The following is a 27,345-nucleotide window of genomic DNA, read 5'->3' as shown; positions in this document are numbered from 1 at the left end:
TTTCAGATTATTTGCTCTATGGTTTTGTTCACATTCTCCTTTTCCATGAAATTCTAATAAAACACTTGGCTACAGATTTTCCAAATTGAATACTGATGTTTAGTGCAGCTAATTATGTAGCAGGGTTCAAAGTGAGTTCTATAATGTAACAATTTACATATTCTTGAAAACAATGGACACAAACCTACAAATTATCGTTACAAGCTAGTTTCAAATTCTTCTGGAATTTCCTTTAAAAATGCATATGTTTAGTATTGTCACGCATATGAAAAGCAGTAAATACTTCATTGCTGGCACCATTATAATATTTACAATGAAAAAATAAAATACACTCTGAAGTCTCCTAGACCTAAAGGGACATTAAAAAAATGCCAGTACATTTCCTCCAAGGATCTCAAAGCACTTCACTGAAGCACTTCACAAATTCAGACACTCAACATCTATCAAGCAGTATGCCAGTGATATACAAAGATCATTTTACAATTAAGTATTCAGGATGGCTGCAACAATGGTATACATTTAGTGTTTCAGCCTCACCAGTGTGCTGGCATTATTGGATTAACTATAATTTCATTGCTTAAGTACTGAATTAAGTAATTTTTGTTTGTTTTCTAAACCAACTGAACTACAGCCAGCAAACTCTGTGAGCAGACTAGGCTTCTCACGAAGATCCAGGCTAAACTGACTTTTAGAAAGGCTGCTATAAAGCATAACTCTGTAATAGCAATAGCTAGTAACTCAGTAGTTAGGCCTATTAATATGATCTTTTACACTAGGCTGACTTGGAGAAAACACTTATTTTTCTTGCTGCTCTTAATGCAAGCAATATGCATGCAAACATGTGCTTGTGTCTGCACTCCACCCTTTTTTATTTTGTATGCTTTTAATTTTAGAATGCTACTTAAATGTTAATAAATATGAAGTAATCTGCATAGAAGTAGATTATCAGTCAATCTACCAATACATTGGTTAGGCAGTTTCATTACTGTAACACAACAAACTTCCGACCATGTTATAACTGAACATCCCTGCATAAAGAGCACTCTCTCAGAGTTTCTGAGGGTGTGTTATAGTAAGATTAAACTGTAATTACATATATCCAGAATTCTAAGCACACGATTATTTTTGCTTCTTTGTGCATCTATCTGCATTGGAGTTTATAGGTCATGGTATTATAACTCAAGAGGAAAACTAAGAGATGAGCCAACAGGAGCAAAGAATATCTTCTAAAAGCCGAGCGCAACTGGGACAGTGGCTGAACTCAATGGATTCAGTATTTCTAAATGTGACATACATGGAAAATTTGAATTGCTTTTCTACTCCTCTTGGCTTGTACTTTTCTATTTTTACTTATTACCACTGCATCAGTACTATTTGGTTAATAAACAGTGACAGTTCTATTATGTTAGCATATAAATGTCTGCCTGCTTGAACTCTGTAGTTTCACAGTGGGTTTGACTAGTTTGTGTGCACATGCATAAAAATACTGAGGAGAAAAAGCCTATGTTAATTTGAATTAAGTACAGTAATTGTTTTGTGTTTTCCTAAAATGTTGCTAACTTCATCTTAAGATTTCAACAGTAAATCAATGAAATATTAAACCATTATAAGATTAAATTTATATATAAATTACACATAAGGTTATGAGAGTAGTTATTGTCCTAGAAACATTTAGAACAGACATGGCCAATATTATAATTAATAGCTAAACATGACATTTACTTCTAGTCATAATAATTACCCAAGTAATCTAGAGAGGGTGAGCTTTCCTGCTGCCAGCATTACAGGAGTGAGCTCACCCTGGGAAAGCTCCTCACTGCTCAGGACAGGCACGGTGCGCTCTGCCGGGCTCCCCAGCCCGCAGCAGCAGCTGGCAGGGACAGTAAGGCCAGCCAGGGCTCAGGTAGCACCACGAAAGCCTCCCACGCATGATCTAAATGGACAATCCCCACGAGATTCCATTCTCAGCTGGCTAATCCACCTTCTGCATATATGTAATGCAGTCCAATCTGCATTACATCATAAGCATCACAGCACTTCCAGTGCCCTTTTTTTTGAACACGTGTGAGTAATCTTGGATGACTCATATTATCCAATAATAATTCAATCATAATAAATAATAATTATTTTATAAAGACCTATAATTATTTTTGCAATTGGATGCAGGTATCATTTGCAAAATTAATTTATTTTCCTAGTCAGACAAGTAACAGAACCATAACAGGCCCTGTGATTACTTCCCTTTCTTTGAGCATTTTTATCAAAGAAGATTGACTTGGCAATAGGGCCAACTTGGAGGACACAAATTTGTTTCTGGCAGTTCTGAAAGCAGGCAGACATAGAAGAGCATGTGAGCTCAGGAAAAAGGAGTTAAATGAAGATCCCTGAAAGAGTATTTGCAAAAGTACGGGGCAGGAGGGACTTGCTTAGGAGAGTGATATACAAACTCACTACTAAGTGATGTCAAAATAACACACTGACAAGTCATGCAGAGTGTTTAAACATCACACCCCAGAGGACAAGGGGACATAAAGACAACACGGCCCAGTCTAGCTGTGAAGCAAGGTACTGTGTAACAGGAGCTGGATGTTTATAAAAGATTAAACTGGTAGAATCCACAGTAGCTTGAGTGCTTTAAAGCTCAAGTGTTATCCTTGTTTGATAGGAAATTACTAAGAACTGACAAAGCCTAATAATTTGCTTTCTAAGCATACTATGCGTAGTCACAAATAATTTTAAGATCTATCAACCACTCTTCTGTATAAAGAAGTTCCTTTGTAGTAAAAGGCATAAGTACTCATTATTCAGCAGATGGCACTTAAAGTATTGCTTATTCTAGGTTACAGCTAGCAGAGGGCATTGTTTTACGCACAAATAGCGGTAACATGCTTTCCAGACAAGCTTAAAAGCAAAGTCTTTATTCCAAAAGGTTTATTAGGTGGAGCTTTTTATCTAATTCTCTAAGAAAAAGACAAAATCAAAATTCTAATCTGTACCAAGTGAAGTTTAAAATAAATTTTAGAGCAATTATTCCTTTGATCTGTCATAACTTTCCCAAATTCTAGATCAGGAATACTCTGAATCCTAGAAAGACAAGAAGGTCATGTTTCACAAATTACTTTGAGGAAAGAAAGACTGAAGTGTTATCTGTTGACCTATACAGCTTGAGCACCAGCATGGTTTATTTTTAACACTTTGGCCAGAAGAGTTAAATCATTAAACTATACACACGTGTGTAAGTGTGAGATGTTAGCCGTGATTAGTACTACGGTGTTTAAATAAGGAAAAATTTCAAAGTAATCTGGAGTCATTGAACAGAAATGGATTACCAGATGAATGGGAAGAAAAAGCTTTAAAAGCTTTTAATTATTTTAGTTAGAAACCTCAGAGAGTACTAATTAATATATCAGTACTAGCTTTTGACTTGTTTTTGACTTGTTCAAAAAACTTCAGAAGTTCATCACAACTAAAGCCCCTAACCAAGAATAATCACAGAAATATTCTGCAGACCATACACTGTTGGGACAAATGGCATACTTTCTGAAGTACTGGCAACACATCCTCCTTTAAAGGTCTGATGTTAAAGCCAGCTGAAAGACAGAATTCCATTCAGAATGAAAGCAAAAATTTCTGCAGAGGTAAGAAAATCTGAAATAATTCACTGGTTTCTCTCGCCTCATAAAGAGGTAACTCCGTAACAGTACATTCTGAGGACCCTTCAGGAGGGGATTCTGGAGCCTACCAAGCACACCTATCTCGGGAGTCCTAACCGGAGCCAGCCATCACACGGCTCCCACCTCTGTTAGTCTCAGTTCTGCGGCAGGAAGCCTGACAGCTTGGTTGTCCCTGACTCCTAGGGTATACTGCTACTAGTCACTCCTCTCCACACAACTCTTCCTAGATTTGAGCAGTTTCCTAGGTATGGTACCTATGTTAACTTTAATTGATGAGAGTAGTTTGTGCGGTAAGTTTAAATGTACTCGATCTGAAATTACAGCACATCAGAAACAAATGTTTATTTGACAGGCAGCATGATACAAAGACAACTTTTCCCATAAAGCTAGACAAAATAAAACAAAAGTACAAATTGAAAGAAAACCCCACAACCCTAGGAAACTAGAAATATTTTATTGGAAAAGATCTCATATAGGAACTTTAAAAATAATCAATTAATTTTGTCACCCATTGGTAAGTCAATAGTGCATCAAAGTAACAACTAAAGGTGCCTGGAGGAGGAGTGTGTTGGGGGGAAAGACAAATTGTTTTACTGTCAGCCAAAGAAGAAAGCAGAGGCAGAATCAGAACACAGAAATTCTTCCATCTTAACTCTCTGGTTGCTCCTCTCATCCATCCCATATTTAACAGGTGAAGTAGCATTAGTTCTTCAGTGAACAAGGTAAGTATTTTGTAATATCTATTTACTGAGCAAAAATATGATTTGAAGTGTACATTACTTTGGACTTATATGCTCCTAGTTACTTTGCAACAGATATTTAAACCTAAGTGTTGCAGTTCTTTAGTATTTATTTTTTTCAATACAGAAACATTTCTCAAGCCTTCCCAGGTACCTGTACAAAAAATGCATTGATGAAATCTAGCCATAAAAGAAGAAGCAGTCCCTAGCTGGACAGCACTTTTGAACTACACTCATATACTTGTGCCTAGACAGCCACTACACTATTGGTAAGACTGTATTGTGTTGCTGATTTCTGCACAAGGAAAGCAACAAACTTTTATATCACTACTCTGACATTAAAAGTAATTTTACAGCTGTACAGTTAAAACCCAAATACGTTCATTCCTAAACCAACTATTGGTTCCCCCACCAAGGAGAAAAGAAAAAAAAGAAAACCAAAACAAAACCCTGAAAACCAAAATTAAAATCCACAAAATCCCACAACTGTCACAATTTCAGGATAAGAAATTCAGTTTTTATTATACAGATGCTATTTAAATATTACTATTATTAATAAATTAGCCAAACTGCCATGCGATGGGGTTCACTTGATGAGCTTTGCTCTTGTGTTTGTATAGTGCTGCTGGTATGGATTATGTTTCATCGAGATATAATATAACAAGCTACCCTTCTCAAATTCTTTCTATCTAATGCAACATTTGTAAATTCACATATCCTGCTCCAGGATCAGGAGTGTTAACAGAATGTTATGAAATGTATTTCCCTGACTTCATGCGCACCTATAAATAGTGCTCTACAATATTATCTGCATTTGTGAACATCAGATGTCTTTACAACAAAAATGGTTTGTCTGTACCACCCACTTATCAAGGGGAAGGTAAAAGCAATTTGAGATCACACATGTCCCTAATATGCTAAAAATGCAGTTATCCAAGCATATACGCTGTTCTTGAAAACTGCCCTCTTTGTAGGGAAATATAACTGGTATGCAAGATTAATGTGTCAAATTGCAGAAGGTATCAAAATGAAAGTCTGCAAGTACAGATTATTTTTTTTAAAGAAAGCAGAAGAATCTGTGGTATGACCTTCTTATTACCATTTTTTAATAAAGCTTCTCTTTTCCCCTTTTATTTTTCTCTTCCCATAAAAAAACCCCAACCTCTCATCAACTCCAATACCAGATCAGACTACAATCTACTGAATCTAACATCATTCTTCTGAGCCAGCACTGACAGTGTAAATAAAGAATAGTTTATGTTAAATATAAAACCAGCATAAATCTTGAATTATACAATAAAAGTTCAGGTAGGTCATCAATAACAGTCAACATACATCGATATTTTCTATACTTTGTTCTTGGAAGTATTCTTTCAACTCCCAGGAGGGCGGTCTGGAACACCATTCCACTTAAAAAGTAGGAGGTCTCGAGATGGGAAAGCAGCATTATGGTAGATTCTCACTATACTCCATGGTGGACTTGGTGATCAAATTTCTACACCAAAACAAAGAAAAAAAATGCCTCCCAAAAAAAAATTCACCAACTGTCCAGAGATTAGGAAATTCAACCTTTCAGCTTCACAGAAGGTGAAACTGAACATGCCATGAATAGCTTGATCAAGTCTGAATCATAGGTTTTACAGAACTTGTGACTAAAATAGCACTATAAACTTGTGTTACAACTGGCGCAAAAAGCCTGCCTCTCTCTACCTTTATCTGAAATCAAATTGTTTATCACATTCCTTCCTCATACATCAGCTCCTTGTGATGAAAGCAAGCCAGTGATTAATACTTTTTATTAGGCTGGTTCCAGTGACTTGAAATGAATTTGCCCTGACTCCTTAAGCATGCTACCACACCCACCGCATGGCACTCCAACCATGCTAGGAATGCACAACAGAAAAAAAATTATCTTAGGCGATACTTCATAAATCTATAGCAATAAAATTAGCTGCACAATGGCTTCAAGCACAAACCGTCTTCAGGAGGTTCTTCCTCCCTCTCTCCAAAAGAAAAGAGGCAAGCCAATAGCTTTAGAAACCTTGAGAAGGCACTGTTCTCTTCTGTCACTCGCACTCTCCTCTGTGCTTTCCTATAGCTCATTAAGCAAAACACACTGCAGTAGTCAGAAATTGAAAGTAGTCCAAACTCTTTTTAATTTTGTAACTACAAAGTGACAAAATAAGAGGTTTTATCCAAGTCTTGCACACATAGCTGTAATCTATCTTCTATTACACCAGGATCACAGATTTTATCTAAATTTACAGACTGAATTCTCTATGTATCCTTTTGCAGTGTAAAACCAAAACATACTAGATAAAGGATGGGAAGACTTGAATTAGTAGAGGCTGTCTGACAGCAAACTACACTTAACAATTAACAACATCCTCTGTACTAATTACAGCTTGTCTTGGCTTGAGTGATAGCTGCAATTTCTTTGCCTTTGGCATGATGGGAAAAAGATCAACTGTATAAAACCCAGCACTGACTTAAAAGTGATTCAGCACTGGATTTATTTTAATTACTGATTACCAACTGAGACTTGAGAACTGACTAGACACTCGTACCTTGCCTCAACTGCGAGGAGTTGTTTGAAGTCCCTTCACGGCTGTCTACATAATATCTACACAAGGATGTCTCACACCGAGTTCTCTTCTATCAGGTTTATAGATTCAGGAGAGACCTACATTTCAAAGGTTTAACATAACTAGATTAATGAACATGCTTTTTTTCTTGCCAATACATGTAAAATTATGTAAGTGAAAAGTCATTTTTCTTCAGATTGCAAGGTGTTTATAGTCTCTCTGCTAAGGAGGTTTGTCAGTACCTGTCTCAGGGCAGCTAAGCACCCCTTTATATGAAAATAATTGATCTATCTCAGAATTAAAGCAATAAACAAGGTTACCCAAGACAACCACTCTGACATGTTACCAGATCCTGCAATATTATTTGTGGTTAAAATGAAAACAAACTCCACAAACATCTTTATGCCCAGGATGTGTGTACAGATGCAACCCGAGAGTAAGAGTTCAAACTTTCAGCCCGATCTATACTTATTTTATGTACTCTGCCAGTACATGCTCCAACAGCGGTGCACTTTTAGCGCGAAATTCGCGGGATCCCGAGCTATCTGAGGTGTCTGGATGCACCGGCCTGAAGGGCAGCCGGGCCCGGGGCCCTCAGCACAGCGGCTACGAGGCGCCGAGGCCTGGCGGGCTGCCGGACGCGGGCGCTGCGGGAGGGCGCGGGGGTGCGGGCTGGTGGCTCCCGCGGCAGCCCGAGGCCAGGCCGGCCGCAGCGCGGGGAGCGACGCGCTGAGGAGAAGGCGGGGAACCGCGCTTCAGACACCGCAGCCCTGTGTGCACACACCAGACCCGGCTACTCCAGGGCAAAGGTTGCCGCGGCACATCCCACACCTGCTCCCTAGGAGAGAGGAAAATAAAAAGATTTCCTTATCACACAGCAACCCCTCCTCCTCCTCCTCCTCACCCGCCCGGCGGCCGCCTCCATCTTGGAACCGCGCCGAGCCAGGCGCAGGTGCGCGGCCCCTCTCGCCACCCGGCGACTGCGCATGCTCGCCAGCGGCAGGTGCGCGGCCCCGCCCTCGGCCGGCTGGCGCCCCTCCCTGCGCGCAGGCGCCATGGCGGTTGTCCCGCCCCCGCGGCTGGCCGCTGGCTCGCGGCGCGGCAGGTGCCAGGAGCCGCCGTGGCCCCGCCCCCTGCCCCTGTCTGAGGGCGGAGGCGTCGCGGCGGCAGCAGCCGGCGGAGCGGCCGCGGTTGCCGGGGGCAGTTGGCTTCGGGCCGCGCCGCTCGCACTCCCCTTCTGCCTCTCTCCCCTTCCCGCAGCGCGCTCGGGGGCTCCCGGGGAGAGAGAGGAGAGACGGCGAGACACCGACCCTCCGGCGGTATGAACCGGCCTCACCGCGGGGCTGCGGGCAGCCGGGGCCTGGGCACCATGGAGGTGAAGAGTAAGGTGGGTGCTGGCCACCGCGCCTGAGGGCCGCGGGCGACGGCGCCGAGGCGGGAGGGAGCCGGCCCGGCCCTGCCCTGCGGGGGCGTCTGGTCGTAGTGTCGCTGTGGAGGAGGGCGGTGAGGAGCGGGGAGGGGGGCAGGGAGAGCTGCTGACTCACCTGCCGGAGCGGCACCGGGACGAGGGGCCGGTGTCCGCCGGTGCGCGGCCCCGGTGTCGCTTGAGCGCCCCTCGGGCTCAGGGAGGCGGCGGTCCCCGGTCCGCGCCTGGCCGGGCTCCCCCACCTGCCCCGCTCCAGCCAGCTCCCTCTGGCCTCCTCGGGCTGCCCAGCTCTTGCGGGGCTCAGGTGCTGGGGCTTCGGCGGTGGTGTCGCTTACCGCGTGCGCTGTCTGCAGCGAGGGGGGAAATAAGTATTTTTGAAGCGTTTCAGAAAAACAGGTTAGTGGAGTTGGCCCCTCAGTTTCTGCATAGACTAAAAAAACGTACAGAGAAGTAAATGTTTGGGATGTCTGGGCCAAAAGAGGTGTTTAGAGTCATAACTCTCAAACTCCCAAACCTGTTCTTTGTCTGAATTAGAAGAAGAGTACATTTGTTTAACTTAGTGGCTCTTTCTTTGCTATGTTCTTCATTTAACTCGGTGACTTTGTGTTTCTGTACTATTTTTTTTTTGTGGGATAGAGCATATTCTTGTAGCTTGCATTACTTGGTAGAGGTAAGCCCTGGCTAATATCTTAAAGTAGAGCTTGCCTTAGTTTAGGGGCTCTCTGAGGATTTTACACTGGCAATTGTTTTGTGAATGTGTATCTGTATATTACGGCTTACCAACAGCTTCTTGTTGTCAATGCTTTGCACAATTCTGTAAATTCTCTCTTAGGTGTAGCTGTGTCTCTTCTTCCTATTGTTAATTTTTCATGTGTTGGTTAGGCAAAGTCTTGCTGACAAAACTTTGATGTTCTGAAAGAAGTTAGAGTTCTGTTCTGATTTATACTTGTAGTATTTTGTTGACATGTCATTCCGCAGTTAACAACTATAAAAGTGTTGGATGTGCGGTATTAGGTGGAATGTCAGCCTATTAGTTAAATCTGTCTAACCTGAGTTGAAACCCCTGTTTTCATTGTCTAGGCAAATTGCAAGCACACCTATGTGGGAATGCATTTTCTTCTATTGGTAGAAAAATATGTCTCTTGTGGACTTTTTTTTAAAACTGCTCTACAGCCTGTCGTCTGTATTCTGTACCTTCCTTTCCTCAAGCATTACAGCAGTGGTACAGGTGAAGCGGTCAGGACGTGTGGTGTTGTGTGGTTTGTTTTTTTCAAGAATAACTTAGCGCTGAAACTTCTAAAAAATGTATGGTTGGTTGAATGATGATTTCTTTGAAGTGTTAACTTTCATGTGGACAAAACCAGAAATCCCAGGAATAGCTGGTAGTGACTATTTCAGATATTAAATATAGCTGTTACTGTGGTTGGTGAAGTCTTTTTTTACCTATGCTCTTGTAAGATTGAAAACAATCAGTACAATGTGTTAATAAACAAAATACTTGTTGCCTCAGTCCAAAACTCTAGACTTACTGTTTCCCCATTGTGTGTTTTCTGTGATTTAAAATACATCTAGAGATCACCTGCATGATGCGTTCTTTGGTGTTTGTACAGAGAAGTGTAGAAGTTCTAATGAATAGGGACTGTCTCTTAAATGCATGTTATGAAGCAGGTTTCAAGACATTCCTAGAACTACTTGTTGCTAATGCATTATTTAACAGCATGTTGATTTAACGTAGGAGTCATCTTCCTTTTATGAAAATAATAAATCCTAAAGAGAAAGAAGGAAGGCTTGTGTGGGAGGTGGAGGGGACCATTACTGTGGAGTGGTCTGGACTTTGAAGGCTTATCAGTGATGTACAGCTCTTTATTTATTTACTCCAAATCAATAATCATGTCCCAGCTGACAAAGCTGTGCCAGCACAGCCCAACTGTTGTTGTAGTTATATGAGCAAAATCCTTTTGTTAGTCTAGTTTATTCAATTTGGGTAACTGGTCTGAACTTGCCCTGGGGAATCCCCATAGTATATTAATTCTCATTAACCCCTTTTCTTGTCAGAAAATAAAATTTTATATCCCAAACTAGAGTTCCTGGTGGTGGTATGAAAGCCCCAAAATAAAGTTCTCTTGATATAAAATTCAAGTTTCCCCCCTCTCTCTCTTATGACTTGGAAAAATATGTTTTCAGAATGGAATCTAATATACTGATAAGGCAAGCTTACTGTAGTTCATGTTCTATCATTGCTGGAGACTTACAGTATAGCAGCAGTATGCTGTGTTACAGAGGACTTAAATATCTCTTGTAAGTAAATCTTAAGTGAGTATCTCTAGTGACTTCCTAGTAAGCCGACATGGCTTGTACTGTGTTTTCTCAAAGGAGTTACCAGTGTAACAGCATGATTTGTGAAGAGCTCAGGTGGCAAGAAGCCTTCTCTTCTTAAATTAGTCTCTTCCAATCTTTCACCTCCTCTAAACTTTTAAGTTGTAAGTGCAGCCTATTTAATCGAATGGAGTGCAACATTTGATATACAGTGAAAACATTTCAGGGGGTTAAGAGACTATGCGATTTCATAGTTTATCTGCTTTATAACAGTATTGAGCATACGGCAAACTGTGTTAGAAAATAATAGCCAGATTACTAGTCTCTTGGTGTTTACATCAACTAAGTATAAAATCATGTGGAAAAAATAAAAATCACACATTTAAAAATCTGTCCCTTTGTATGCTTGCTACAATAGGATTTAAATTCTACTCCAAATTGAGAGTGAGGTTGTTTGGTTTTTAAACTTTTATTACTGAATTATGTTTAAGCTATAAGCTACGTAGTCTTTCAAAGTGAAACAATTGAAATTGATGCAATGCGTGGACAATTCCTGTGGCATTCGTACTTTGCATAGTTGAAGAAAGACTTGAGACAGAGTAAAGTCTTTCACTGACGTCATGATTAAGCGAGCTGCTTCTGACGTGATGGGAGTTCCTCCTGCAGGCTTTTCTTTGCTTTTCTAGTAAGCAGGTATGAATCATCCCTTCTGCCTTATTGTTAGTTAATGTTACTGTAATTGGAGTCTTTCTAGAGGAGGAATGTTCCCAGATACTTCCTTTATTTGAAACTTTTGGAGGAAGGTGGGCTGTTGGAAAGTGTAGCTTGTTTTGCTGTGCTGTGTTTGAGTTAGCATGCTGTTAATGCGCTAACAATGCGGTCCTTGTCTCCTTATTCTCATTTCTTTGTTTGTATGTGAGAACTCTAAAGCTTTTATCCTCCAAAAGGTTGTAATCAAATGTGAAGTAAAGGTAGGTCTGGAGGCTTGGTAATGTGCACCTTCACATCTGCTGTGTAACATATACCCATGTATGTGATACTGTAGGGCTCAAACTTTCAGTCAGTGTTTTGTTCCATGTGCCCTTCTGTTCTACTTAGAACTAAACTTGCTAAAGAAATTATTTAAAGTCTTCATGTAGCCCAGCAATAGAATTCACAAACAAAAATTCTACTGTGTTTTCTATTTTTTTAGTGATTAGTTTATTAGCCTTTTAATTCATATAGAAGCTGGTCTGCTCTTAGTAACTTGGCTTCTGCTATCTCTTATTTCCTTTTAGCATCTTTGGTGTGTTGTGTGTGCCTGATATGGAGGTTTTAGCCAGTATTCTGTTTGCTTTGGGTCCTGCCTGTGTTGGGCAGAACACTATGATTTTACTAGTTATGCCTGCTAAAATTAAAATTTGTCTAGTCTATATCAAATGCTTACTCTTTTCTTTGCACCCAGTTTAGTTTTATGCCTACCACCACAGAATCATTCCTAGCATTGGTTTTTTTAAGTGTTTGTTATATAGGTGATTTAGGAGACTGAAGCTTGAGTGGACTAGGGAGCTGGGTATATTGGTCATACTGACTAAATGCAAAAGCTGCCCCTGAAAGTACAATACCAGTGATTAAAAGGGGTTGATTGTTTGGTTGTGGGATTTTTTGCATATCTTCTGAATCTTGTCTGTTTTATGCCCTGGATACAACCACATTTTAAAAGACTATGCAATCAAGATTTCAGTCTTGATCATGCAGGCAAATCTTCTGAATGCTTTTAAGGAGTAGTGGCTGATTGCCTCTCTTATATCTCTCTTTAGGTCAGAGCAGAATTGACTTGAGATCGGCTCACTAAAGCTTTACTGCACATGGTTTGTACTGAAATGCAGCAGCCATTTTTTTGTAGTCTTCAGGTCAAAGTGCCTTTTTCACTTCTTGTCTGAACAACTGGGAATCCAAAAAATACTCAGTCTTGCATAGGTGAACTATAGCTGTATAAGAGTCTATACATACCCTTCTGAAGTGCACTGAAATTTCTTTGAAAAAGTTCCAGGTAGTTACATATTATAGGAGGTTAATCATAATCTTGGTTTTGAGCCACCAGTGTTGGTGCTGGATATGAATTCTGGCCCTTACCAAGAGCATGGCTGTTTCATAAGCACGTAAGAATCTGCAATTATTCTTGCACTAGTCTGTCACCTTAATACTGAGCTCCCATATTAGTGAATGCTTTGACCTAAACGGAACAGTGAAAACAACTTTTGCACGTTCAAAGGTACATGTTTTATCAAGACCAAAACCAGTTATAACTTTGGGGGGGGGGAAGCCAAACTCAGTTTAAACTGACTTTTTATGCCACTTCAGAATTATGGGTTGTAGGTTTTAGTGCACTTTTAATTCCATAACGTTTCTGGCTTAACATTAAAATCATTCTATTGCTTGAGGATGTTAGATTTCCATATTAATGATGTAAAATATATTTTGTTGTAGTTTGGAGCAGAATTCCGACGATTTTCTCTGGAGAGATCCAAACCTGGAAAGTTTGAGGAGTTCTATGGATTATTGCAGCATGTGCACAAGATACCAAATGTTGATGTTCTAGTGGGATACACGGACATTCATGGAGACCTGCTGCCTATTAATAATGATGACAATTATCATAAAGCAGTTTCCACAGCCAATCCTCTACTCAGGATTTTCATTCAGAGAAAAGGTAAGTGCACTTGATGTCTGTGAATCATCTGTTTATCTAGTTATATTGTGTTGCAGTAAACAGTGTGACGTAAGGAGTCAGTGCTACTTCATCATGTTGAATTCCGTAATAATTATGGATCATGAAAGGTATTTACAACTCATCTTTCTTGTAAGAGCTTCCTCGGGCAACCTATTCATACTTTGTGCTTTTTTGCTTGTATTCAGTTAGATAGTCAAGTTAAATCTCTAGCAAATGCTTCTTTCTGATTTTATGTAAGCAAATGAAAATAAACCTCTAGGGTTTTCTGCTCTGTATGTTGGATGCCTTTCACTTAAAATTCAGATCTCGATCAGACAAGGAGAGGCCATTACAGGATGGAAAGGAATCTTGAAAGTCTTACTACACAAAGTATTAAATGTCAGTATAAATTAAAGACCAACTTTGTAATATGCTACTCCTGTCACGCTTTCCTAATAAAACATTCCAAAGCTTTCAAAAATTACAAGCTTATTTCAGTTAGCAAGCCTCAAATGTGAATGCTGCTCAGTTTGTTGGTTTGCCCTTAAAAATAGCGTGTCTTCTAGGCACAAAGTTCTGGTTGTCTTTTGTCTAGTGTCTGCTTTTGTTCATGAAGGAAAAAAATAAATCAGATTTGAAGTTGTATTTGTTCTTGTCCAGGAGAACATATTCAGTGTATGGAACTGAAGGGGAAGGGAGAAATCTAGTGATGTGATTTCAAAATTGTTTTAATCCAGAGAAGTCAAGAAAACCTGATTTCTGCACTTGCTGGTTTTCTGCTTACTTGCATATGGGGGTGAGCATGGATGCATTGTGTGTGTGTGTGTATATATGGACACACGCATGTACAATTCCTATCATAAGGCAGTCAAGCAATCTTTGAATAGCAGACTGCTTCTAGCTAGCTATTTTATAAAGACATGCGCTGTTCCTGGTTGTTGCTAAGACAGGTTTATTTTCATTAGAAAATACTTGGCCATCGGAAGCTTTTATCGACATTCCCAATCCAAAAATATAATAAGCTCCACAACAGCCTGACACAAAAACAATGTTCAAAACCAGTGTGGCTGCTTGCCAGCTGCTGTGTTGCTGGCAAAGTGTGTTTTGCTCGTATTGAGGATAGTGTGGTCTGGTAAGGCCTGTGTTTTCAGTCCTGAATTGCCAAAGGAGTGAACTATTTGCTTTAATAGAACCTAGAGGCAGAAAAGGTCTATGATTCCATTTAATCTCCTGCAGTAGCCATATGATGAGAACAGATAAGCCACTTTGTCAGACTGGGATTATTGTGTTTATATTTTAACACCATATGTTTTTAGATTGTTACTAGTGTTACTTGTTTAATGCTGACTGTTAGTAGTGGTACATTTGTTAACACCACATAGCTTCATTGTACCTTTATTTAAAGCATGATGGATTATTTCTTATTACTCTAGTGTGAGGAATTGGTAATAGAATTGATATAATGTACAGAACTAGAAATAAGATTAACCTACTTAGCTTTTCCTGCTAATCAATTCTTGTCATGATAAACTTACATAGAAAGCATCAGTTGTCATCATCTTCCCTTGGAGCCTAGAGTCTTCTGACTATGGAGTTTTAGGGGATAAAGAACCTAGGCTGGCATCTGAGTCTAACGCTTCCAGCACTGTACTTTGTTCTGAGTTAGTTGTGACTGCTTTGATCACTTCTGTTGAGTAATTTGAGGCTTTGGTTCCATTAGCATCTTTGCCGTATAGAACAGAGGTCCGTCTGACGGAAAATAAGGAAATAACTTGATTCTGTATTTTATTTGTGATAACTTGCCTGTAACTAAAGCTGAATTGCAGGATTTGGAGATGTGTCATAATTTGTGCAGTATAATTTGTTTAGGTGTGATTAATCCATCCAGTTGCACAGATCTTTATTGGCCGTACCTCTGAAATTGAAAATGAAATGTCTGAACAAATACCTGCTATTGATGGGGCTGGTTTGGAACTATAACTAATAAGTGACACAAGTTACTTTCTCCCTGCGAGGCTTCTTGTGGCTTTCATGCATTCTCTTAATCTGAAAAATTTATGTGAATTTTCTAATAGAACTTTGTCTTTTTTCTATTTCCAGCAATGATAGCTGGGAATTCAAGATCTTTGGCAAAAAGCCACTGTGAGGAAGAGAGGAAGTTTTTCCTGTCTTAAAAGACAGGAAATTTTATTATACTGTATTACCTATTTAGAAGCTACATGCAATTTGTGGAAAGCTAACATAAGGCATGAGCAGACTACAGTAAAATCTAGGGTAAATAGTATTAACTTCTTAGTATATTGCATCCAAGGAACACCTTAAGGGGTTGAAATGGGAGAAACAAGATGCTTTTGCACTGTTAAGTGACAATTGTGATGATGTGACTCCGAAATGTCAGATTTTGTTATGCCAGAGTAAGCACTCTTTTCTCTTCTGTTTGATTTTGACTCCTAATTTATGAAAGCTAGAAAGTTGCCTGTCCCCTAAGCATTTATGTGTATTCGTTAATGTGGCAAGAAGCCTAGAGATCCTGTAATGAAGTGAAATCAAATCATATTATGCCCCTTAGACTCTTCTAATTGTATTTAACAAAATTACTTTAAAATATTTTAAACTGCTCCAGTGCTAAATCTAAACTGGAGCTTGATATTGCATAAGTGAAGAATGGCTATCAGTTTGCAGAAAACAGTTGATATTGGAATTTCATTCTGCTGTTTAACAGATTAACAGGTACTGTTGACATCTGGAATTTAAAGGTTAAACTGATGTATCATGATTAAATCCAGATGTATGGGAGTCACTCTGTCTGTGAGAAAAATCTTACTGAAGATATAAATGGTTGGGGTGACACAGTCTGCACAGGCCCTGAAGGGCAGTTCAATGTGGGGTCTTTACATTGTAAATACAAGAGTAATAGAGATGATAAATTAACAACAGATATATTTCCTTATAATGTCCTTGAAACTCATTTGCAGGATATTAACTACAATATGCAACCTCTGCAAGTTCCGCATGTACGCGGCTGTATATAGTAAAAAGTGGGTTCTTTGGTTAATTCATTTGTGCCTCGAGATGGACTTTTTCACTGAGAAGCTTTATTTTGGTGAAAAGTAAAAGGAGTTGGCTTTTTAAACAGCTCTCTATGGAATATCCTAGCTATTCTGAGTCCTCTTCCTAAAAACATAGGTTAGTTTCCTAAAACCATGTTTTGTTATAACTTGTGACTAAGAAAGAGGTAAGATTTGTTGGGGCTTAATTAAAAATGCTAAATTGCACCTATATTCAAATGTGCTAATGATTTGGGGGGTTTGAAGATTTAATTCTTGAGGGGTAATCTCTTCGTAAATAGATCAGGAAAACATTTTAAATCTGTCTTGAACAATGTTCAATTGAAACCAGATTTGGCATTTGGGCTTTTGTTTTAAATTTCCTGTAATAAGTGTATACAGATTGGTGCCACCTTGAGCTTGAAACTACGGGGGGAAGAATCATTCTTGTGCTATGTGGACGTTCTTAACACTATCTGTAGTTAACACCTTGTCCTTTGGCTTTATGCCAAAATATTTTCTGCTGCAGCTTTAAACTGATTAGCTAGGTGCCAGAACAAAGATGCTTTTGTACTCAAGAGTATTGCTTTAGAAAATTTGTTTAGCAGTGGAAGAGAGATTAAACAGAGTCATGCTGCTTGGCTGAGATTTGGAGATGAGTTTTCATCAACCTTTCACTATTTCTTTTTCCCACAAATTACATAACTTTAACTGTATATCTTAAGGTTTATGCTAGTTTTGAGTTTTTAGACTACTAAGACTAGTTACAATGCAAAGCTATTACCTTCTGGTGCTTTATAGTTTCTTAAATGTTTTGACATATGGCTTGCACTTTTGGGATGCTTTTATTTCCACAATGTGGAAACTGAAGTTTCTAAAAGCAAAAACACCAGTTCAGTGTTAAGATTTCTGATTGTATATTCGTCTTCTGAAAGAGACTATTGAAGTTCATGTCTCTTCCAATAAACGTTTTTTCTGATCTAGTTTTTGTTTAAAAAGCACTTTTGAATCTGTTAGTTCACATACAGGTATATTTACATAATATTTCTTTCAAAGCCAGTCCTTTTGCAACTGATCTTCATGTTTCTCTCCTAACTGAAAAATGTGATTTGGACAAAAGTTTTAAGCCTTATCAGCTGGTAGTTGTGGGAAGGCAGGTTGGGTGCTGATTTCTGCGAGCTCTGTTCTTGTTGGGGAAGGAAGTTGTGAAAAGCCATGTGAATAGTTGTAGATCTAACTGTTGGGTAAAGAACATAAACTTTGATCATTTGCAAGATGCAGTAAATCTACTTCTTGGATGTAATAAATGTGTATATGTTTGTGTATCTAGTACATGCCAAACTTGCACGTAGGCACAGAAGGCCTGAGTGGCGGGAGAGGGATCCTGTTCTGAAGGTGAAGCAGCTTTAGAGCCCACTGTGGCGAGCTGGGAATGTCGAATATGATGTACATTTGATATGACAGAATATATAAAATACAGTCTGATTCTTTGACAAGAATCTGAATCTGTGCGCTTTGAATTTAAGGAAAAAAAAACGCCAAACTGAATGGCTTTCAATGTTGCAATGCCTGTGGAAGAAAATCAATGCTGACAATGTCTTGATGATACACTGTTTTCCTGGGTACTGTTTCAAAACCAACTCTTCTCGTAAGAGCAGTAGAAACCTAGTGCTTCACTGGTACCAATATGTTAGTACCTATATCCTAGAGCTTTCATCAGCAACTTGCACTCTAGCACAAATTGTGCATGCGCAATTTTCTTATTTTCTTTAGATGAGCTTAACTCTAAACAAACAAAAAAAACCCCAATCAAAACTCAAACATATTATGGCTTAAGGTCTGAACAATGTGTAACTAATCAGTCAAAATACTTTCAACTCACTCATTGGCTCTCTGGAGAACATCCCAATGAACAGCTCTTCTGGAGCAATGTGGTGTTAAATGCCTAGAAATACATGTTGCTACTACAAACCAAAAAGAAGTTAAGCTTTTGAAATGAGGCAAAATGACATGTCTTCTCCATGCAATGTCTCTCTGGTCCTTGGAATATTTTTCTCTAGACTTGTTGAATTTACCATTGATTGTGCAGCCTTAAAACCAGAGTTCTAAAGTAGCAGATATCTACACTATTTAGACCTGCACGACACAAAAAAGTTTTTACATAGTTTGAGATCACCAAGATGCATACCAGCTGCTGGTGGGTGAGGGGCAGATCCATAAACTAAAAAAAAAAAAACCTTTGCACTTATTAACATTCTTAATTCTAATATTCAAGTCTTGTCTGTTTTTGTCTAAAATCTTCACGTGTACTATCACTTTCTTGCTGTCATTGTGTTACTTTGTATTCAACAGTAAAAGACACCTAGAGCCAAGACCCTTCTGTGTAGTATCTTATTTCACAATTGCCCTTTCCAAGTTGCTTTATAAGCAATTGTAGTTCCCAATAAAAAAGAGAAGCTATTGCAGCTCACTGAATTGCAAAAATCCTTCCCGTGTAACCACCAGACATCTAACTTGAAACTGGTTGGATGGGTTGTCAGAGATAAGGGCAAAACTTCTCACACTTTTTTTCTTTGATCATAAATTTTAAACAAACATTCAAAGAATTGATCCATGTTGTCTGAAAAATCAGCATGCTCATTTTTGGCAATGGAGTACAGGATTTTAATGGCTGATCTTCAATCAGTTAGGTATCCCAAAATGCATTTTACAGAGAAAATAAGTTTGTATTTTTAGAGATGTGTTGCACTTCAGACATAGTCCACCTGCTATATGCTTTGGTTTGGGAGGTTGGATGGTTTTTTAATCAACCCATTCTTCAGTACAACTGACTTAACTCTTAGGCATCTGAAGAACAGATTTTAGGCTATTTCTAATGCCTTTTTGATTGATGTTGATGTCTAATGTTAATTTAACCTTAAATTACAGGGTTTTTTTTCTCCTAAACCTCTTTTGCTGAAGAACAATAGTAATTCCTTGCTCTTCTGAGAAAACCTTTCAGACTCAAATAAACTAAAAGTTATTTCCTGTATTCACAATAATCTAATGTTCTCAAGCATAGCTAGTGTAGATTCTTGTTTGCTTCTACCTTCCTACTCTTCCTTGTACAATTCATAGAATCATAGAACAGCCCAGGTTGGAAGCCTTTGTTCATTTGGTAACTCTTGCAGAAACACCAGTCTGGATGGAAAGATGGCCAAATCCGAGAAACAGCAGAAGTAAAAATTAACGATGCAAGGTGGATATAATATTCTAGAGAGGCATCCGTGTCCTCCCAAAGTGACTGAGATTGTCACAAAAGCAAGTCCAGACTATAGTATGGCTGTGTAGACTTGACTCACTTCAGAAAGAATTCCTGTTTGTTGGAATAATGCTAGGCTATTGCTTCAGAACTACTTTCTGTTCTATTTTGCTTAAAGCATCTGAAGAGCCCAGATATAGCTAGTACATGTCTGTATATCTTCATCTTAGCCTAGAAAAAAAAATCTTTTGATTTACCAACTGTGTACTTTTTTCATCAGCAATTGAGAGCTCTCCTGAAATTTTACACTAGGATAGCATTTCCATAGTTATTTCAATTCACAGACTGAAATGTATAGCAATTCTTTTACTTTGTTGGCTGTACTGATGGCATCTTAATGTGGCAATACAAAGAAATCCCAACTTCTGAGTCCCAGGGTTAGTCCAAACTAGTTCAGCTTGATTATTTTTTTATCCAGTGCAGGAAAAAAATTGATGCAACATTGCAAAAGTACAAGCGTAAATCTAAGGAAACTCAGATCTGAATGTATTTTGGTTCATTGTTTTTGGAGAGTTGTAGCATATTAAAAAGAAAAATTGACGCTTCCTTTTGTAAATAGATGTTTCAGACATCAGAATTGCTTCTGCAGAACATACTTTCTTTTCCTTTAAAAGTGTTTGTATGACTTGCATATATTTTCTTTTTTTAAAGTCTAAGCCATTTGCATACTTCTGCATCAAATTGTGGCAGTTACAGCATTGCTTGTGTGAACAATTTTGCTTGAAGTATGTGTGCAAGGCCTCTTTGTTTCTGCTCCACAGCCATTTTACCTACATTGCGTGGGGGCGGGGAAGAGTGCGGAATGGAATAAGCTTTCTGGAGTTTGAATCCAGGTCACTTGGCCAGCTTCCAGGAACTAGGCAATAATAGGCACACTGGCTGCTTTCCCTTTTTCATTCTTTCTTTTCCAATGATCTGAAACCTGAGGAGAGAAAACTAACAAGTGGAATTACACTGAATAAAATTAAAATGTTTCTAGGAACATACTCACTCTTTCCATTCTAACCTTTTTCTGAAGCAGCTGGAATATGGTTCTTTGTCTCTACTGCTAGTAACTTGCTTTAATTTTTTTTGTCATGTCTTTCCTTTGGTAGTAGAAAACCAAAAGTATGACAAACTCTGAATCTCATAACATAAAAGCTCTCGTTTCATATGTAGAGAGAAATGTTTCTACTATAGCAAGCTAGAAACCTTCTAGATTAGATATTTCATTCTGCTAACCTAAAACACGATAGCGATGCGATGTGGACCACATATAAAGTGATCTAATCATCAATATGCTATGTCTTACAGAAGATGCAGACTACAGTGCCTTTGGTACAGATACTATGACAAGGAAGAAAAACGTCTTATCAAATGTGTTACGTCCAGATAATCACAAGAAGAAACCACACATTGTCATTAGCATGCCACAAGACTTCAGACCAGTGTCTTCCATTATAGATGTAGATATTCTTCCAGAAACCCATCGTAGGGTACGACTTTACAAATACGGAACTGACAAACCCCTTGGATTCTATATCAGAGATGGCTCTAGTGTCAGAGTAACGCCACATGGATTGGAGAAAGTTCCAGGGATTTTCATATCTAGGCTTGTCCCTGGAGGTCTGGCTCAAAGCACAGGCCTACTGGCTGTCAATGATGAAGTACTGGAGGTGAATGGAATAGAGGTTTCAGGAAAAAGCCTTGATCAGGTTACAGACATGATGATTGCAAACAGCCGTAACCTGATCATTACCGTGAGACCAGCAAACCAGAGAAATAATGTTGTGAGGAACAGTCGGACTTCTGGCAGCTCTGGTCAGTCTACTGAATCTAGCCTTCCAAGTAGCACGCCAAATATTTTAGCAAATTTCTTGCAAGAAGACGACGAGAGCGATGAAGAGGACATTATTATTGAAGACAGTGGTGAGCCACAGCAGATTCCAAAAGCTGCATCTACCAGTGAAAGCCTAGAATCGTTGACACAAATTGAACTCCTTCATGAGTCAACGCAAAATGGATTCCTCCCTTCCAGTGAGATGAACTTGAATCATTCAGCAGGCAGCATTACCATGGAATATGAAGTACGAGATCCAGATCATAAGTCTTTAGAAGAAGATGGAACTATAATAACGCTATGAAATTACATTGGTGTACTTCGTATTAAGTAAGGATGCCATACCTGTTTTAATTTGGCTTCATATGTAATACAGTTTATACCTCTCCATCTACCAAGCACTGCAGTTAGAGGAGGGGGAAAAAAGTAAATACAAGAAGTTCAAAATTATGTAAGTTGACTAACTTCAGTTAATTCTGTGCTTCAATGTAAATAATTCACAAAGATGGAGGATGATTGATAAATGACTGAAATTGGATGAGGAAAATTTAAATTGAAAATGAAGGATAGCTAAGAGATGGCTGTGAGCTTTCTTTTAAAGATACTTGATTTTTTTTTAATGCAGAATACTACTGGTTCTATAGAAGTAAACTTCCATTATTATGTGAGGTTGACTATCTAATGTACTGTGGTTTCATGTTCATCTGAAGTGCTGCTTACGTATGATGGAGCTGCTTTAGCCACTTCATTCCTGTTCTGAACTGCTGTTTAGCTGGTAGAGCTGTTTGTGTGGCTCTATGAGGAAATGAAAAATAGGAGGTGGGGTGGTAAGAGATGTTCGTGGTTGCTCTAGTTCCCTGACTGACACATTGAGCACAGGGATATGTGACAGTGGTCAGCAACTTGACAACAGTCAGGATTTGAAGGTGGGGGCTTCTGAAGTTGACTGTTCCTCTGTAAGTGAATGTGCAACCACGGGCTCATTAGTCACGCACCTTTACTGTTTTTAATGGCCAGGGAAGGTTACTTTTATTGACTATGACTTTGAAATTCAAACATGAAAGTCTTAACATGCTTCAAAGACCTGGTCTCATTTTAGTTTGCAATATTTAAGGATACCATTGGGTTTAGTTGCTAATTCCAGTAAATTTCAAAGAAATCAAATGTAAACTTAATGCTATGGAAATAACATCATTATCTTAAAATTGCAGTCCTTATAGAAGCTGCAAAGGTTTCTACTAGCAAAGGTTTGTTGTAATGAGTCTGAATTATGTCAAAAGTTATTTTCTTCAAACATGAACAAGTTAGGACAGCTTAAATCCCTGGATTAAAAAAAAAAGTTTTAAATCAGAATGAGGCTTTAATAGAACTTGCTTGAGCCAGGTGATATTAAATTATTCATTATAATTAAACTGCAAATGCTGATCTTTCTGTGTACCACTGGCTGGGTGTTTTGAATATAACAAAGTTGCTATGTGTAAAACAAAATACTGATGACAAGTCCTGATACTGCAAGTGCATAAGTATGTGAGTAATCAGCTGCAAACTGACTAGGAGAATTGCAGGGAGAGGCTTCTAGCATTATTTTCCCCCTTTTTAGTATCTCCTGCTTTACCACTTTGGCACTCAGTTCCCAAACGGACCCTTCTCTGGGAACGTAAGTTGTGGCAGGAGAATGAGATAGGGACTGACGGGACTGGGAAGGATGAGGGCTGGAGCTTCTCACCAGGGGTCCAGCAGTCTGTCATCCTTGAAGTAGTAGGATGCTACCAGTTCTGTACTGTGGTATTGTGCTTGCCAGAGCAGTAGTCTAGGTTCTTGGAAGCATGTTCCATCCTGTGGGGAGATGCAATGAGTGGGAAAGACTAACCCCTTTCTTTTTTTCTCTCAGTCTATCTTGAGGAAACATCTACCTCTGGTAACTTTACTAACAAGAGAGTAACTGTTAAGTTTAATGTTAGGGCATCTGTAAAAGTCTTTATAGGATATCAGAGGCTAAAACTATATTTGCTTAAAATTTTTGTAATTATGTAAACAAAATTGCTTCTGAAATTACTACTCTTTAATTTTACTGAATGCAAATTTTAAATTTGTATCTCATGAGCAGTAGTATTTTCAAGCCTTCAATATCATTGGAGTTCAAGTCTCGTAGATGTCAAGAAAGGTATTCATGCCCATTTTGATTTATGGAGAGTTGACATAACAGACAATGGTACTCTGCAAATACAGGTTAGAGTTCTGCTTTGTTGGATTTATTTATGGTTTCTTCAGTGTGCGTATGGAGAGGCCCTGGAATCTTTTCCAACGTGAGCAAGAATTTTGAAGTGTTCTACTTATTTTGCTAATAATTATTAAAAATGATGTAACTACATCCAGTTAGTGTGAAATGAGGAAAATAAATGTTCATTCTGCAATATGTCAACTTTAAATATACAGGTTTTCTGTCAGTGCTGCTCTACACTTCCTTTATTTAAGGAAGATTGTTTACTTTAAATGTCTTTTTTTCCTTTATCAAAAGACTTTCCTTCCTGTAAGAAATCATCAGTGGAGGGTGACTTTCATTTATTATGCTACTTTGCACTTCTGTGCCTTTTGTTTACTTGAATGTATTGTGAATAATGAAAGGAGTAAAGGCACTTGGATGAGAAGAGAAATGAGGTCTACAGATACAGAGAATGAACTGGTAGTGCACGTAAAGCAGGTGTAACACTCTCAGTCAGTGGGAATACGTTATGGGCCTGGTGCGGTACACTAGTATTTTGCAGCTTGGCTAATAGCTTTGAGCTGTTACCTGACGCAGGAGGGTTGAGCCTGAGGACGCCAGTGTCGCAAGGTAACTTATTGCTTAGGTACAAACCCCCAAGGTTAGTGTGCTGCCAAACTGTTACCTAATCTGTACTCATAACAGATGCATGAATACTTTGAATATATATGCCAGTATTAAGGACTTGTAGAAATTTAACTAGGGTCCTACTCTAAATTGCATGAGAATACATCTCTTGGGACCTTTCCTGCAAACCGATAAAGAATAAACCTAAAAATGGGTTTTTAAAAGTGTGTATTTACAGGTACGATGACAGACTGCACAGCATGTAATTGCTTAATGCTGCGGTTACCATAAAATTTCTAAAGCTCTTCCATATCTTACTAATGCATACACTGTTAATCACAAAATATTTTTAAATTGTTACTTCAGGATGATCAACGGTTGATTATGAGTGGGTAAACTTAATTTTATATATAAATGGTACTGGGGTTCAGTGTAAGGTTTTTAAAAAATATGCTGGTATTGTTAGCCTTTCATTCACTACCTCCTGAATTTTTAACATCTTTACAATTTTCTCCTTGGAAGAAAATACTTAAAGGCTTGACTGTTTTATATAGATTTTATCTTTAGCTAAAAAAAGAAAAAATCCAAAAGTGATAGTGAGGATGCTACGCATGATTGACAATATTATGCTGCTATTAATGTAATCTTTGTGTATTAAGTATCCTGTATGTGTAAGTTGTATTTTTCAATCCAGATTTTATAAATTAATTTATAAATATCCAAATTATTTCAAAATGGAATGGAAAACTAAAATTCCTTTGATTAGTGTTATATGTTGTGTACATGCACAGCGGGGGGGACAAGTCATTCCTCACTTGCAACTGGGAGATTTAAGTGCACCTTAATAAGAAAAAGAACAAATTCTTAATAGAATTAAGATGCATTTACTTTGAGGTTCTGCTATGGTACTGGATAAGTCAAGCCTAACTGTGAATCATGTTTTTTCCACAGCTGAATTAAATTTAGGACAATGTTCTCACAAGCTGTCTTTAACATGTGTATTTTTGTGAATATTATGTATTTTCTAATTTTACTTGCAATGTGATTTTTACATGAATGAACTTGTTTAAAATGTCAAATATCAGTATTTTTCTTACAACTTTAATGCATAATGTACATTGGTATCTCACTGAATGAAGATTGATTTTACAAAATCAAGCTAGATGTAGTTGTATATTAGTCTTATATTTTTACAGACTGGAATAATAAATGGATATAGAAATAAAATGTTTTTTCCTCAATTATTTTGTCAGGTAAGAAAAAAGGAGGAATGTATCCTCTTATTCTGAAATGTGAAAGTAGATGGGCTACATATTTCCCCTCGTGCCCCCCGAGCAGCTGAGTGGACTCTGTTTTTATAGCAGTCTGAAGCGTTTGCTTCTGCTCCCTTCCCTGGAGCAGATCTCCACACCTGGAAAGCATGCAGACGTTCAGAACACTTGTCCGTCAGTCCTGTTGACTAACCTGTGATGTGCTTATTCCTACAGTAGCTGCAAATAATGAATCTTGCTCTGTATCACTTGCCTGAGGACTGCTGGTGGTAAAGTTTAGGTGGTGAGGCCTGGGAGATGGATGGTTCCCCGTCCTCCGTCACCTTTGTGCCACTGTTGATGTGGAGGTTTTCACTGTTACTGTAAGTATTTGGTATAACTGCCCGTATTCAAGTTTGAACTTGAACCCATTCCACTTGCAAATGTTTTTTCCCGTATCTAATGCCTGGGCAGCCCTTGTAAACATTTACCTAGCGACAAAAGACTTGAGTTTTGTTTAGCCCTTTTGTGCAGGGCTTTTGTGGCTGCTGGTCTGGGGGCCAATCACACTACTTCTGTTCTGTACCTTCCTTCCTGTATGTGTGACTAGTCTCATTTGTATGGTTCAGTACTTATCACACCTGCATATGTAGCTATGGGAAGGTGACAAAACTCACAGCACTATGGTATCTTAATATTGGTATGCAGTGGAAAGAACCCAGTCTGTTTTGTCTGAATGCCTTGTAGCTGGAAGAAATTTCTTTACTTTGTACACAAACTAATGGCTCACCCCTTTCCTAAAGGAATGCTGAAATTGGTATGGTATTCTTGAAACAGTGTGAGCTTTAAAAATTCATCCTGCCTGTATTAAAATTCAGGTGTAGTATTTTTCTAACTTCAGAACTTCTATCCAAATGCATGAAGCTCTGAAACTGGGAGAGATTTCCAAGTTACTGACTCTCATTTAACATGTGAATTCTGGGAGTAAGTAACTTTCTAGTATTGCTGCTGAAATTGTTCAAGTATTTGATATTTTTAATAAATTAGACATGAAAAAATGAGAAGTAAAATCTGTCTGCAATCATTCAGACTGCAAGATGAGACACTAAAATGGCAAACAGCTCAATGTGAGTTAAGTGTCCATTTGTGGGGGGAAAAGTCTTGATGTTGCATACGTATTGACGAACGCGGAGCAGACTTGCTGCTCAGAGCCCATCCTGGCTATGATAGTTCAGTCAAAACATCAGCCCTGTACTTGCTAGCATAAAAACCCAAACTGTCTTAGGAAAGGAATAAAGGACAAAACTGAAAGCATAATGTTACTGTATAAAATCATGATTCAATTAACACTTTTAATATAGCGTGTGGTTCTAATTGCTTATTTTCAAAAAGGATACCAGACTGAAAAAAAGTAGTAAGTCATCTGCATTATAGGATGTTTTTAAGTATAACAAAACTGAGTAGTAGAGGACTGATCGCCCTGACAAAAGATTGTAAAAAGCAGTAAAGCTGTGTGTGATCAGCTTTATATGAGGAAATTAAATATCAACAGATGGATTGGAGAAGTGCAATGGAATAGAATTTCCACTTAGCAGCTTCGATTCATGGTGAATTTTATCTCCATAAGAAGTCATTTTTAAGGGGGCCATAAAAATACTGAATCTA

General features: G+C 38.6%; 1 protein-coding gene across 2 annotated transcripts; it reads left to right on the top strand.

Moving 5' to 3' along the window:
* Positions 1-8,146: 8,146 nt before the first annotated feature.
* Positions 8,147-25,657, top strand: PARD6B (par-6 family cell polarity regulator beta). 2 transcript variants are annotated; one of them, XM_054845597.1, is made up of 4 exons: positions 8,192-8,386; positions 12,541-12,591; positions 13,211-13,433; positions 21,075-25,657. In XM_054845597.1, the coding sequence occupies exons 2-4, from the start codon at positions 12,589-12,591 to the stop codon at positions 21,902-21,904; spliced, it is 1,056 nt and encodes a 351-aa protein (XP_054701572.1). In that variant the 5' UTR covers positions 8,192-8,386; positions 12,541-12,588; the 3' UTR covers positions 21,905-25,657. The 2 variants fall into 2 exon arrangements, with proteins under 2 accessions (XP_054701571.1, XP_054701572.1); XM_054845596.1 differs by lacking the exon at positions 12,541-12,591 and having other exon boundaries at positions 8,147-8,386.
* Positions 25,658-27,345: the final 1,688 nt, after the last annotated feature.

Source organism: Grus americana, chromosome 17 (genome assembly GCF_028858705.1).
Source record: "Grus americana isolate bGruAme1 chromosome 17, bGruAme1.mat, whole genome shotgun sequence".
Classification (NCBI taxonomy): domain Eukaryota; kingdom Metazoa; phylum Chordata; class Aves; order Gruiformes; family Gruidae; genus Grus; species Grus americana.
This window is presented reverse-complemented; position numbering and strand designations above follow the sequence as displayed.